The sequence below is a fragment of the Elephantulus edwardii genome, unplaced genomic scaffold, assembly GCF_000299155.1.
Source record: "Elephantulus edwardii isolate Elephantulus edwardi_28Jun2011 unplaced genomic scaffold, EleEdw1.0 scaffold00113, whole genome shotgun sequence".
NCBI lineage: Eukaryota > Metazoa > Chordata > Mammalia > Macroscelidea > Macroscelididae > Elephantulus > Elephantulus edwardii.
In genome coordinates, this window is record NW_006399863.1 from 10,683,514 (window position 1) to 10,698,241 (window position 14,728).

General features: G+C 47.1%; 1 protein-coding gene across 1 annotated transcript in view; it reads right to left on the reverse strand.

Annotated features, from left to right (window-relative positions):
- DOCK3 (dedicator of cytokinesis 3) overlaps window positions 1-14,728 on the reverse strand; it is a 310,047-nt gene that overhangs the window by 26,855 nt on the left and 268,464 nt on the right. Inside the window, exons 31-37 of the mRNA XM_006892272.1 lie at window positions 12,566-12,651; window positions 10,229-10,255; window positions 10,001-10,096; window positions 8,630-8,690; window positions 8,026-8,119; window positions 5,370-5,518; window positions 658-744 (exon numbers count right to left, since the gene is read on the reverse strand). Coding sequence (XP_006892334.1) covers window positions 658-744; window positions 5,370-5,518; window positions 8,026-8,119; window positions 8,630-8,690; window positions 10,001-10,096; window positions 10,229-10,255; window positions 12,566-12,651 — 600 coding nt within the window. The remainder of the gene's footprint in view (window positions 1-657; window positions 745-5,369; window positions 5,519-8,025; window positions 8,120-8,629; window positions 8,691-10,000; window positions 10,097-10,228; window positions 10,256-12,565; window positions 12,652-14,728) is intronic.

Consider the following 14,728-nt stretch of genomic DNA (forward strand, 5'->3'; position numbering starts at 1 on the left):
AAAAGACTCTTCTGGAGGACCACACTCATCATCTAGGTCCAGATCCAAATCTCTTACCGGTGAAAGAGAATAAGCGACCCAGACAAGGTGCAGGAGGGATATCTGCGTAAGTGGCTGACCTCGCTGCCAATGAATTCAGTATCTTTTAAGACTTAGAATGCAGAACCAGCTAGTCGGAGGTGAGGGGGAGAGAAAAAACCCAAACAACCTCCTGGAGTCCACCAAAGTCCATGGGGCATCTGGCTTAACTTCTGAACATGCCACTTCAAAGAAGCAAAGATAAGTTGCTTAAAAATTACCACAAGCCAAAGCAGGGTAAGTTCTTTTGGTGTTCCTGTGAACCATTTCTGAACTAAGCCATGCCAGAAAAGCTTCTTCAAGAAGTCACCTCCTCATCCTGCCTAGGCTGACTCTCTATCGCTGGGGTCTATCTAAATTATTTAACTTGTCTGCAGACATGCATTTTGGTTCCTTAACCAGTCTATATATCTCTATCTATATATCTTGAAGCCAATGATCTTGGTCTCTTCTTTTAAACGTCTTAAGGGTAATGTTGAGCCTATCCTGAATGCTCACTCAGAAACAGATGCCAGGAAGACCTAGAATAGAGAGCACAACTCTTCCCTGGAGGAAGAGTTAGGTAGGGGGCTGGCTTACCCGGATCCAGCTGAGGCTCTGGTAATCATAAAGGCTCTCGTACTGACACGCCAGCTCCCTGCACAGCGGAATCCCAAATTCCCAGCTCTGTGACATAAACAAGAATGAGGCTTCAGCACCTCAGAAGACACAATAAAAGGCCTCCTGCTAGTTCTCACTCATTGTTGTTGAGTACCATCGAGTTGAAACTGACCCATAGCTGACCCTCCAGCGGGTTTTCCAAGGCAGTTAATTGCACAGGAAGAGACTGCCCATCCTTCTCCTGTGGAGTAGCTGGTGGATTCAAATTGCATGCCTCTGGGATTGCAGCACAGTTTCTTACCACTAGGCCATCAGAACTCCCTCATACATCACAAAAAAACTGTCTATTCAAAACAGATTTCTGGAGTATGGCACCCAGCACTGTGTGGTCTTCAAGGCCTATCTTCCAGGTCTCTTGTTTAAATGTCTCCATCCCTAGGATACCTCCCCTGACCACCTTGTCAAGGACAAGCACCTTCCTCAACCATTCCCTACCCTATTATGCTGAAGTTATATTGATTTTAAAAATGGATTTACTTTTTTGTTGTTGCGTAGTCTCGATGAGTGGATAAATTACATGGGAGCAGGAACCCTATTTATTTTATCCTCAGAGCCTGGAACAGTGCCAGGTATGTAGCAAGTACTCAACAAAGGTTTATATAATCTTTATTAAGTTAATGAGTTAATGAAGGAGATGCTGACCTCTAGGCTCAGACCACTTAAGTTTTGTTTTTAAAAAAGCCTGGAAACCAAGTAGTAAGTGACCATTCAAGGTCTTGGAACCAGGTTTGACAACTGCTCAATCAGACCCTCAGTCTGTTTCCTGGTGTGACTCTTGTCACAGTGACAGGCCCCGCTGGCTGGGAAGCGTGGCAATCACCTTCATTTAGGGTAGCATGGCTCCCTAGAATCATCATGTACTTGATATTTTCCCTTTGACTTTTAAATAATAATTAACATTTTTAATTATAGGAGATCTCAATCTATATAGAAAAGGAGAGAAGACAGAAGAACGAATCCCAGTAATGACCAATTTATGATCAATCTTGCTTGTATTATTCACCATCCACCTACGTTCCAAGCCCACAGTTTTTGCAGCAAATCTATCCCTGACATTACACAATTTAACCTACAGATAATTCAGTATAAATCTTTAAAAGGACTATATTTTTTAAAAATACTGCATGATACAGTATCCTCAGCATTAGAGAAAAAGACCAACACTTTCATTTGGGACTGTTTTCCTCAAAAAAGAAGTTATCATTTCCATCTTTGAAGAAATGAATGCCACATGGACTGAAAATGCAGGACCAATTAAAAAGACTAAAACAAACCAAAGAGAATTTTAAATGGAGTCTCTGCTCCTTGGCCCAATATAACCTGCCGGCCTCAGACAGCTGGGAAGCGTTGTGTCTTCTTATGCTGTCAGCTTTCAAACAGGCACATGCCAGTCCCCCTTCCTGCTCCCAGTACCACCTGGACAGATTTTATCCAAGGAAAGGGTTTTCCTGACAGGCAGTTCTGTGGGGACGGTGAAGGAGCTGAGCTCTGTGCAGACTTCTGGACAGTCTGCCAAGCTCTGCCCCATGGGAGGCTGTTCATTTAGGTGATGAGGGCTCCACAGAGGGCTAATAGCACTCTGCCTGCCAACAGCCCTCCCAGTGCAACAAGTCTCCTCTCCCACTGAGATCAGTGCTTATCTGTCTTGCTGCCACTGCTACCCGAATCTATAGCCCTGCTGCTCCCAAGGCCTTCTCAAGTATCTTTCAAGTGATCCAGGACCAAGAGTTTACGAACCCTGTGCCATCCATGAGGCATTCTGAGGGCTCCCTCTGCACAAAGGTGGGGAACAAGATGCAGATACACTGCATTCCCTTTTATACCTTTTCCTTGGTTATACCTTTGACCTTGGTTTCTGCCTTGCAGACAGGAGGCAAAGCCCACTCTGAAACTCCTTTCCAGTGTCTGAAATCCCATAATTCTTATTAGTTCTGGAAGATAAATGCTTTAATATCTCTTTATCATGAACATACCCTCTACTTATCACCAAAGATGGTACCAAAGCTGAGAAGACTTGGGGACAACTCTAATCAACAGTGCAAAGAGAGGCCAAGGAAAGGAATGGACTCCAGTCTGCAGCCTTTGTTCTTTGTCATGCACACAATATATTGAAAGCCACAGATTTATTACTCCTTCAAAGGAATGTGAGTTATAGAAAACTCTCAGGCAGAGGAACCCAAGCCCACTGCCACAGCGAAGGCTAGTCTGGTCAGACGGTCTATAATCAGGTGGACAGAGGCCTCAAGGTAGGTAGTTTCCATAAATCTGCTTTAGAAAGAAGGACCAGCTCCCATCCTTTCCCCTCTCCCTCCTTCATTCAACCTCTCCTGGATCAAACCTCATTTCTTTGGAATTCTCTTCTCTCTTTGGTGTAAGAGAGCCGACTCTGATATGAAGTCTCATCCACCTCAGAGCAGTTTCCCAGGTTAACACCTAAAACCACATAAATCACATCACTACTACAGAGAGAAGAAATAGGCCAGCAGATCCTTCAATCGATCTGTTGTACCCAGATAGTGACCACTGAACTCAAGTTGATTGGGTCATCATCAGTCTGTCGAAGAGAGAGGAGAGAGATGACGGGAGAGTATGGAGGGAGAAAGCAGGAGAAGCCTGGTTGATGGTACAAGTTGTCCTAGTAGCACCGAGCACCGGCACACCCTAACCTGCCCCTCCACTGAATCTTCCCCTCTTAGCCCTAATGTAGTTTTCCCCTTGGTACCAAACACTCTGCCCGACGGGAGCACTATTTTGCAGCAATCACCTCTTGCTTTTCTGGAGCCATCAAAAAACTCTCCTTCAAGAACTGTTAATCTTACCAGTTCCTCTGAGTGCTGAGGCACAGGAACAGAGAGGTTGAAGCTGAATCTTCTGTCTGAGGAGACATTATCTGATAATGCCCTTCTGAGGATGAGCTAGATGAAGGGGCTCACAGAACATGATCCTCAAGCAATTGATAGCAAAGGCAGCTTTGCTGGAAGGAACGGGAGGTCCCAAGAAGGTATCTGTGGAGCCTCCCAATCCTTCTCCCCTTCCTACCCATCTATAGTAGGTAAGTCCTGTGATTCACTTCCTGGTCTAGGAAACAAACTACAGAAGTCTAGGTCTGCTTTTCTAAGCACCATGACAGCGTGGGATGAGGACAGGGCCATTGGTGCGCTGGTTCCACCAGCAGGTCCCATCAGTTACAATAATCTGCACTCTGTACTCTGTGCCCAGGGAAAGTAAAGAGAACTTACACACTACAATCACTCACGCACACACACACCAGGCATCTGCCATTCTCTCCAAGCTGCAAGGCCTGCCGGGCATGGATGGGCTGTATGCCAAGAAGAGAACCCCAAACCTACTGTCCCCGATTCTGGCCTAAGGGGTGCCTTTACTGTATATCCAAAGTTGTAAATTTTTACAGGATATTGCCTCATCTTTCTCTCAAAAAGTGGTTTGTGGATTCAAACCACTGACCTTTTACTTAGCAGCTCAACACACAATGTACTATGCCATCAAGGCTTCTTTGTGTACCAGGAAGATTGGCCTAACAGAGGGACTTGTAAAGGCTTGGGACCTAAGATGAGGCAGCATAAGGCTGTGTTGTCACCAAGTCACATGTGACTTCTGAGAGCTCAGCGCTCAGCCCCTCTTCTGGGTTAGGGTAACTGAGAGCTCTGGTGGGTTTGGACGGTTCTTCTTTGCCAGCAGCATTCCTTATTAATGAATGTGAAGTTCCCCAAGCGACTGCTTTTGACAAACACTGAACTCACTGGGGTTATGGAAAACTAAAGAATGTTTCCTGATTTATTGGCAAAAGTCATTAATCCTTAAATCTTTATTCTTTTTTTTAAAATAATGAATCCAATCTTCACCCATTTGAGTCAGGGGCTCAGTCATTACAGTCCCCAGATGACTCTGTTTCGGCTTTTTCCATGCTGCGCAGAGCCGAGAAATGAGAGAATGCTGTTACCAACACTGCTCAGGCTACAGTGAATTCTCAATGTCCAGAAGGGCCCCCAGAGGGGCTCCCACAGATGAGAGCCAAGTGGCTGGGGAGCCCCAAGGAAGTCTAAACCAACGCTGACAACGCTTGCCAATGCCCCAGAAGCAGGTCTGATGGAGAATAACTTCAATGACAGAAGCCCAGGCTGTTCTGGGAGGAAGGGAAAACCCCTGACAAGAACATGCACCAGTGAGAGGCAGCAGAGGCCTCATTTTGCCTTAGCTAAAATTCATTAATTTTAACAGCTCACATTTTCTCTGGCAGATTGGAAAGCCGCATCATCATTAATTCTTTAAGTCTGAAAACCAGAAATGGTGCCCCAGAAGCCCCTTCTGTAAGAGCATTAGCGTTTACAGATGTACAAAGCTGGGATGTGGGGCTGTCTCTCATTCCTGATCTGGAGCTGGTTTCCAAACCATGGAATCATGTTGCTGGGGTTTGTGTAGTAGGTTTTCTTCCCTCCCTCCGGAGAAAATCATCCTGCCTCTGAAAGTGATGGTCACAGATGTGGGCCCCACCTTCTCACGGCCCCACGACCTGCACACACCTGCCCATCCCCTGCAGCTCTGGCCATCTCTGCAAGATCAAGGAGCAATGCTTTTGACAGAAGCTGCAGGACTTGCCTGACGGCACCTACCTTGCCTTTGTTGAAGTAGTGGATGATCTTCCGGCACAGCCCCTCCTTGCGCTGCCACTCGGTCTGGGACGGGTAGTGGAGGAACTCGCGCAGCGGCCGGTCCTCCCACTGGAGCAGCTCGCAGTAGAGGAGGAGCGTGAAAGCAGCCTCTGTGAGGACAGGTGGGGTGAGGCCCAGGGCTCCCCTTGGAAGCTCAGGGACAGCCTGGGGTCAGAACGCCATGCTGAAGGATGTGTCGAAGAAAGGTGTGTGCAGTCCTAGTCAGGGACGCTAGACACCAAATGGGGGTGAAGGAGACCCACAGACAGACAATGGGACTGCCCAGTCAGCCAGTAATTCTTGTCCACTGCACAAAGAAGCCTAAGATCCAGGTAGACACCTTTCCTCGTGGCCTGGTCACCTATCCCAGGCTCCCGAAAAATAATGGCCCAGCAACCAGTGAGTCTGTAGTCACTTCTACAAGGCACACAGGCTTTTCTGCCTTGGGGGACACTGACAAGTGAGGGAGAGCTTGGGTTCTTTCTTGCTCAACTGAACAGTCTCTTTTCCAAACTTCTCAGAGCTGTCCGTTAGGGGTGACCATGACCAAGGCTTCCCCAGTTCTCCCTAAACTGGTCCCAGTATCTCCAGTTGAACTTATAGTCAGCTTGGCCCTGGGAATGACCCTTTCCCCCTCATCTCTACCATTTCTAAAAGGCACCAGAGAGAGGAGGTGTGAATGGTGGCAACTACCTAATGTGCCTGGATCCAAAGTTGCTAGTGCTGATGGAACTGAAATTGATGCTAGATTCAGAGCAAAGGTCTGGTAAAAGCTTACGTGACATACGGACAAAATGCTATGTTATGTACTGACAAGTTGGAACTGACTCATAGCTGAGACTCCAGTGGGTTTTCAGAGGCTGTAAATCACACGGGAGGAGACTGCCCATTTTTCTATTGTGGAGCAGCTGGTGGATTTGAGTTTGAACTTTTGGACTGGCAGTGCAATTCCTTACTACGAAGTCTCCATTAAATGGGTATGTGTGGTGATTGTTTGTGTGTCTGTCTCTCTATTATCTATCTATCTATCTATCTATCTATCTATCTATCTATCTATCTATCTATTCTATCTATCTTGTCCCCCAGCTAAATACAGTAGCTCTCTAATTTCTAAGGGATGAGGCCCATGAAGTACAGCTGCTGTTCAGAGTCTTTCCGGTTCTATGTGCTCATTTTTAGCAAGCATCTCCTGCTAAGTTAATTAGTTCGAGCTTCTACCTGGCCTCCAAGATCCTACTCAAACCTCCTCTCTCAACTATGAACAATCTATCTTTCAATTATTTCATGACAATGTGTAGTTTTAGCCAGGCCTACTTGCTTGTGGCCACTTCCCATGCTTCCCATTCCAGCCTCTCATCTTTTATCTTGGACCCTCTGGCCCAGGATTCATTCACAGGCCTGCTCACCAGATCCAGAAGCCTTTTTCTCTCTGGTGACAAGCTTCCATGGCACACAGAGCCTCCCCTAAGAACTCTGGGAACCAAGTAAAGTCTTTTGTCCCTTGCCTGAACTCTGCATATGGTATTCCCAAGGCTACCACGGATAAGGCCCAACATCTCGTGCTCTGTCCAAATCCTTAACCTAGTCTTTCAGTCCTATTATAGTCTTCCAGGAGTTTACCAGATGATTCGACTGATACATTAAGTTTATCCAGGTCTCCTTTCAGTTCTTTCAGAGGATCACTGAGATTATGTATAGGAGATGACATGGCAGACTCCACTCAGTCACTTTAGATTTTATCCTTATGGCCAAGTTGTACCATAAGAAAGAGTGGCATCTATGCCAAACACTCTCAAGATAAGAAAGCTTCTTTGTTTCTAGAAATCCATATAATTCCACTAACATTTGAGGACAATGATACTCTGATTCTTGATCTAGCAAAAACTCAAGTCCTTGCGCCCAAGGAGTAAGTAGGAAGTGGTGGCTGGTCACCACAGTTGAGAAGGCAGCTATTTTTGGTGCACCACAGTCCCAGGTGATCAGGCAGGACACATGCACACACACGCCGTCCTGAGCCAGACGGGCTCCTCGTAAATAGACTGTGACAGGCACTTTGGGATGCTTCTAAATTTGTTCTAGTTTGAAAGACTTTAGTAATAGATTACATTATAAATGCAATTAAAGATCATCTGTTGGTTTGTCTAAAGGCCAGGTGAGCACTCCCCCAAGCGCTTCAGAAGGGGCTTAGGTTTGCTGTGCTGGGACCAGGCAAGGGCCTAGAGAGCAAGGCAGGTCTCACAGCCAGTTCTGAAGCTCTGGACAGGGGATACCCCGTATGATGGTCTCACTCAGCTCTAGAATTAGAGATCTTAAGAAAGACCTTTGTCAGATGTGACTCAGCTCACAACGCTCTGAGCCTCAGAAGGGCGGCTGGGAGGGAAGGAGTGTAGTACAGCCTCAGGAAGAAGAAGATAAAACAAGAAGGCATACATGAAAGTTCTAACTTATTTCCCTCCATCACATGTTGTAAAGGCACTGAGGAAAAGCACAGAGGTGATGGGCAGCAGGGACCCCAGCGTTTGGCTGGGACATTGGAGGCACTAGCCAGAGAGCCCTTCTCTGCCAGCTGTGCACGTCCCCAGTCTGTCCTCAGGATGGCTCTCCGTCACACACTCACCTGTGTAGTTTTCGGCTTGCAAGTGCATGTCACAAAGCTTATGGATATAGCGGATATACATCTCTTCTTTGTTAATCTCAGATTTGTAAAAGTTCTGTGAGAGAGAGAGGGGGGAGGAAATTCAGGCATGATACAGGTTATCACTTAGGAAAGCCACCTACTTGAGCCCTGGGCAACTGGCCAAATCTCTGGGTATGCCAGGCAGGTGTCAGAGGTCATACCCTGAAGGGCATCAAAAAGGGAAAGGGACGAGTGAGGAGAAATATACGCTGGGGCTGGAAGTACTGGCAGATCCATGGGCGCCTGGGTGGCAGGCGAGAGGAAGAGCACCAGGCATGTGAGTGGGGGAGGGTCAAGGGGTACCAGGAACTAAAAGATGTCAAGGCTGGTGGGTGTTGTCAAGAGCCCAGGCCAGAGCTCTGCTCAGGGAGGAGTTCATGTCATTCTTTCCTGAGTGAAACGTGTTTAATGAAGTACAAGTCTCTAAGGCACCAAAAAGCTTAGGTCCCAGCTCAAACTCTTACTCAGTTTTAGGCACGAGCTGTGGAAAACCAAGCCACCAGTGCAGGACAGAAACCATCCCAAGGGGCCCATGTCCCCTCACCATTAGGTTAACAGTGCAGCCGATCTTCTTATTCTCCGTTTCCTCTCCTTTCATGCAGTCCCTAGAAGGGAGACCACAGCGTATACCAGACATGAAGGGGTGTCACGGGGCCAATACAGAGCTTCCGTGACACTGAGTGCGGGGATGACCAAACCCCAGACTGGGATGTCCACTGGAAGGAATTAGCTTCAGAACCCCGTGGTCACACCAGAGGAGGCACAGTGAGGGGGAGAAGGTGGTGCTGGCCCCGTCTCCTCCTTTATCTGACGGCAGGTACAGGTAAGACCAGGACACGACGTGAGCAAAGGGGATTTCTGCTCTAAAAGGGGAGAGAACAAGGCTACGGCTGACTTCATCAGGACTTGGAAAAACGGGCTGAAGTTTAGCATAAGTAACACTGTGCTCCAGAGAGAGGCGATGCTCGAGACATTCCCCAGGCGTTCCATTTCCTTATCCTGCCAGTGCCCTGGACGTCAGGATCTTCTGGAGGCGGCATGGCAAGGCTTTCTACTTTAGCAGCAGCTGGAGGCGATGAAAGACCCTCGTCTTCTGATCCATAGGCTGAGGAGTTCTTCCCTTGAGATTTGCACATCTTACGGCACAGAGAAGACTTCTACTGCTCGGGGCTATGTTTATTTATTACTCCTCATTTCTCAAGGCCTAATTCCAGGCTCCTAAGGGTACCCTTGGCCACCACTTGAACCATGCTGAGAGAGCAGTAAAGGTTACAGTGGTAGTTTCAGGGTCACTTTTGGACTAATTAAAAAGCCAGGATGCATCTGGGAAGGAAGGTTTACAGAAAAAAAAAACCCCACAAACCCCACAACATAAAACAACCCAGCTCTAATTCCGCTCTAACTCTCAGACTGACCGCAGCCTGAGGATCTCTGTGCACACTTGGCTGCTTCCTCGAATGTGTTCACACGCAGGTGCAGGGAAACAAAGACTGGAGGGCAAGAATGGAGGCATGGGAAAGTGAGATCTCCAGCTCCAAGTGCTCCTGGAGGCCCCACTTTTCACCAGTGTCAGCCTGCCAAACGGCTGAGGACAGTCTGTGTCTTGCTCCAGAGACAGATTTTCTTCCCTCCCTTGTAGTGTCTGATCCTCTGAACCCTGACCTTTCTGGATGGAAATCTAGATGGCTACAGACCCCTGGGATGCTTCCTGGGGACGGACATGTCTACATCTTGAGGTGCGGGATCCCAGCAGTGCAGCTCTGGGAGAAGGTACTCCCGACCGGCACCCTAACTCACTTCAGGGTACAGTCCCTTTCCTGACGGCATGTTGTCTCCATTCTATGGCCAGAGGATGCCCTTTCTGGGGACATTATCCTTCACTGAGAAGAGGCTGGGTAGATGTCTGAGAAGATACCTGTAGTCAAGGAGGCGCTCCATGAGGCGGGTTACTGAAGTCACAAAGGAAATGCCGGTCTCACGCCATGTCTCTTGTTCAACCTTCTCCAGCAGGCTATTGGGGAAGGAGTGAGGGAAGGAAAAAAAATAATAAATAAGTCTTCTTTGGGCAAGGGAATGAAGGTCCTAGGGTGCATAGGGCTGTGATGGATCCGGAGACAGCAGAATCATCGCATTGCAGTCTTACCTGGGGTAGGGCCCAAACAGCTGGGTTCTACTCCATGCAGCAGAAAGCAAAGACAAGGAGGTTACTGAACTGACAGCAGCAAATGAACCTGCCTCCCACTGCCCTGTGCAAGTTCTCAAGGATGCTACTGAGCTCAAAGAGGATGCACAGTAAAGAAAGATGAATAAGAACCCACAGAGATGAGCATGAGTTGGCAATTGGCTGATTACTCAAAGACATTTGCAGCAAACATACAAACCAAGCTCTCTGAATACCTAGGAAAGTATGCACACCAGCCTGAGGGGTCCAGAACTAAGGGCAGCGGGATTCCAGGAGCCAGAGCTGGCCACTATCACTGTCAGAGGATGCTCTCCCTCAGCCCGTGCCAATGCCCTATGTTTCTGGCATCCTAGGACAGGCTCTGGCTTCTTTGAAGAGCCTAGTTTCTGAGATCCTCAGCCTTTCTATAGTTCTTTGACTGACGATGATACTTGAATCCTTTGTCTGTTCCAGGGATGAATGTTGGCCCAGGTATCATTCCACACAAGCCTATTCCTGAGTCCTTTTCACACACTGTTCCTTGAGCTGCTGCTTAAGGCTATGCAAGCCACTTTGAGTAACAAGTTCAGATGCACCAAGGCCCCAAGGCCTCACACCACAGCCTAGCTGCTGTTAATGCTGCCACTGTAATGACATCTGTCTCAATGCAGTGTGCTCTCTGTGCCAGAGCCCAGGAATATGGCTTCTCATGTGACCCATGTGTCTAAAGAGAGAAGCTGGCAATCACTGACTCTGGCCTCTGCGCTGTGTGGATAAACCCACGGCACCTCATTCCCAAAGTGTGCTCTGCAGAGGTGTGAGGTTGTGGAGGACAGGAAGCAGTGTCTGTGAGCAAGTAGGCACAGCAGCCACCACTCTCTGTATCGCCTTTTGGGGATTCTCCACACCCTTCTGTACTTCAAAGCCTTTGAAAAGGCCTGTTAACAAAAAGGCTTGTTTGACTTGGAGTCTCTTCTAAACTAGCCCATAACTCATTCCTCTTTAGTCCTGCAAACCTACAAACATCTTCCTCAGAACACCAACTGGAAGACGCTGCCTCATGTTATCAGGGGGTTATCAGATCAGACTGATCCAGCAAGATTTTAGGAAACACTATCTGGTCAGGGAATGAGGAACTGCAGGCTGTTTTTGTACCTTTCCCTCATTGCAGTAATGTACTTTTAAAAATGGCTAAGGAAGAGATTTCTCTGCCTTAATTCCATGGCTAGAAACATCCTCAGCTAAAGGAGAAATAATAACAGACAGATTTATTCTTTTCATAAGTTATTTTAAGTATTTAAATTTCAAATAAATTCACATTTCATGTGTCATTCATCAAGGAGTCAAGTGGGCACAGAAGGGCAAAGAGACTCCCTTGAACCCTCCTAGAACAGTATGCTACTACTCACTGACTGAGGGCAGGCTGACACTTTTCTAGACTTCAGTTTTATCCCCTCTAAAATGGGAATGAGGATAATTTTTGCTTTTCCCTCCTCACAGGTGTTTGTGAGGATCAAATACAGTAACAAATATTAAAATACTCTGTACACGGAAAAGTTCTAAACAAATGTAAAGCATAATTACTGGAAAATATATTATAAGTTTGTCTTCAAAATGACACTAAAACATAAAAACTCTCAAAAGCTAGGGATGATAGTGAGATTGGAAGGGATCCCAGCGCTGTAAATGCAGTCTGCTTTCATTTCTTACACAAACACACCAGCATCACTATCTCCTTGGGAGGACTGTGGTTGCCTTGAGTTCCTCTTTTAAACTTTGTCCTATGACAAGTTCTGTGGGGTTACTTGGCCCTTAAGAACAGGGTATGGAAGTGTGGCTTGATGCCATTCAGTAGACCAACCCCATTTGACAAGACAGGGAAACAGACCCAGAGAGTTGACTGTGCTATCTCACAGAGAGACGCAAGTAACAGGTCCACCTTTAGAAGAGGATTTATATTTCTCCCCCAGAAATGCCACCATTGAGTCCCAAACGGATTGAGTTTCATCTAGCCCAAGTGGATGCAGTACATACTGTGAAGAGACAAGCTGATCCTTTTCCTGTTAGCAAATCCAGGAGCTCAGAGAGTTAGTAACTTTTCCTAACTCTTCAGCAGTTTATGGAGATCCCCCAAACCTTGATGTAAGCATCACTTTTTTGCTGACACAGGTAAGCAATACTACTATCAGGAACCACTCCAGTCTCTCCTTATACCTACCTTCTGAAGTCTGCCTTGTATATGAGTCACCCCGCCTCTCACTGGTCCTCTCCCCCCACCCCCAGCCCCTGCATGGGGCCCTGGGGTCTAGAGCAGCTTACAGCAGACCGAAGAGCTCCCTGTAGCTCTCGTCGCCTTTTCCTTCTGAAACCATGCTGTCCAGTTTGTCAATCAGCTCAGCCTCCACCTAGAGAGAAGCAGAGACTTCATAAACCTGAGTCATCTTTAGAGAGAGCATGGGAAATGCAGCCCCTGTGACGGTGATGACAGCAGGGAACTGCTCCAGAGGGACAGAGATTTCTACCACTTGCTCTGTTTCTTCATTTTGTCCTTATTCCAGAGACATTTCAAAGAAGAAACATCTTAACTAGAAGACCAAGTAAACACCCAGCCATCAGAAAAAGGAGGTAGAGGCTGTAAGTGTGTTAAGACAGTTAAGACAGTGCTCCAGCAACAAGGCCAAAGGCAAGGATTCCCTGGAGAGGAAAGTAGTTCAGATGCAAAAGAAGACTTTGTCAAGTGTTATTCTCTCTGAAAATAACCTTTCAAAAATTTTACAGGGACAATATGCATTTGATTAGAAAGTCATCCAATTGCCAATCAATCAGAAAGGAAGATGCTGGTTTTTACCCCACTGGCTGGCATTCATCTGGGTGGAGTGAGATATGCTGAGTGTTTCCTTCAGATATACAAGAGTCCTGCTTGTATCTCCAGGACCTAAAGGTTTTGGGATCACAGCTTCTGCTACTGTCCCATCCCTGGGCCCCTTTCCATTTGTCATTGGATTCCTAAAGTGTGATGAGTAACACTGCACTTGCCCTTTCTTGGTGAGGGGCAATGATGGTCAGCTGGGCTCAGTTACTTTTCTAACAGATATCACTGGATTTATTCTGAGGTGAGAAATCAGTTTTAAGTGATGTGACATGTATATAGTTTCACCTAAAAAGTGGCACAACTGTCTTTACGCAGCTACAACAGAAGCATTTTTCTCACTCCACGCCGAAGGCTAAGGCAAAGAAAGAAAACAAAGATAATTGGATTAGGAAATTCACTGGCAGCCATGAGTCTCTGTAGTCCCATCAGTAGAAAATGAGAATGGATGAATAAATAGGAGTCTCCTACGTGGTCAGGTATGGACCATCATAATCCTTTACCGCATGGTAAGTTAGCTGGGTGTGTACACTTCAGAGGCAACAGGAAGCCCAAGACCAGTGCTCCTTAGCAGTACTATTGCCTCTGTGTATACATGAAGTGCCAGCAGAGACTTCTGTGGGGCTATGTCAAGTCAGATAGAGCTGGGCCTTGTGATTGTTGTGTGGTGTTGGAACCAACCCACAGCTGACTCTCCAGAGGGTTTTCACAGGCAGTAACTGGCATGGGAAGAGACAGGCCATTTTTCTTCTGTGGAGCAGTTGGTGGAGTTGAATCACATACCTTTGCACTGGCAGCACAATTCCTTATCACTAAGCCACCAGAACTCACCAGAGCGGCGCCTAGATGTCTAGAAACCAAGAGGGCCATACTCTCAGTTTAGAACTTGTCCCACCATGCTAGGTTGGTCAGCCAGCTGGTTGTAAGGAAGAAGGACCTACCAAGGAAGAAGGGCCCGGAGCTCTGGTGGCTTCATGGGAAGAAGCTGCACTGCAGTCCAAGGAATAAAGGGCCTGAGTTTATCAAGGAATGGTGAGTGTATGCAAATCATGACACCCCGAAGAGAACGAAGGTGAGGAAGGAACTTGGAGGAGCAGAGAGATGCAACATGCACAAAAGGATGCAGAGTCCCCTGCAGTTTGAAATATTCTCAAAGTGGGTCCCTGAGCCAGCAATATCAGCTTCACTAATGACTTTGTTAGAAGTGTAAATTCTCCTTATAGCTCCTTTATGACTCCAGAGCAGGAGATGGTGCAGGTTTTCATTCCTGCCCAGGCAGTGGGTGCCATCATTGGGAAGAAGGGGCAACACATCAAGCAGCTTTCCTGGTTTGCCAGTGCCTCCATCAAGATTGCACCTCCTGAAACTCCAGACTCCAAAGTTCGAATGGTCATCATCACTGGACCCCCAGAGGCCCAATTCAAGGCTCAGGGAAGAATTTATGGCAAGCTTAAGGAGGAGAACTTCTTTGGTCCCAAGGAAGAAGTGAAGTTGGAGACCCATATCCGGGTTCCAGCATCTGCAGCCGGACGGGTCATTGGCAAAGGTGGTAAAACGGTAAATGAGTTACAGAATTTAAAAGCTGCTGAGGTGGTGGTGCCAAGAGATCAGAC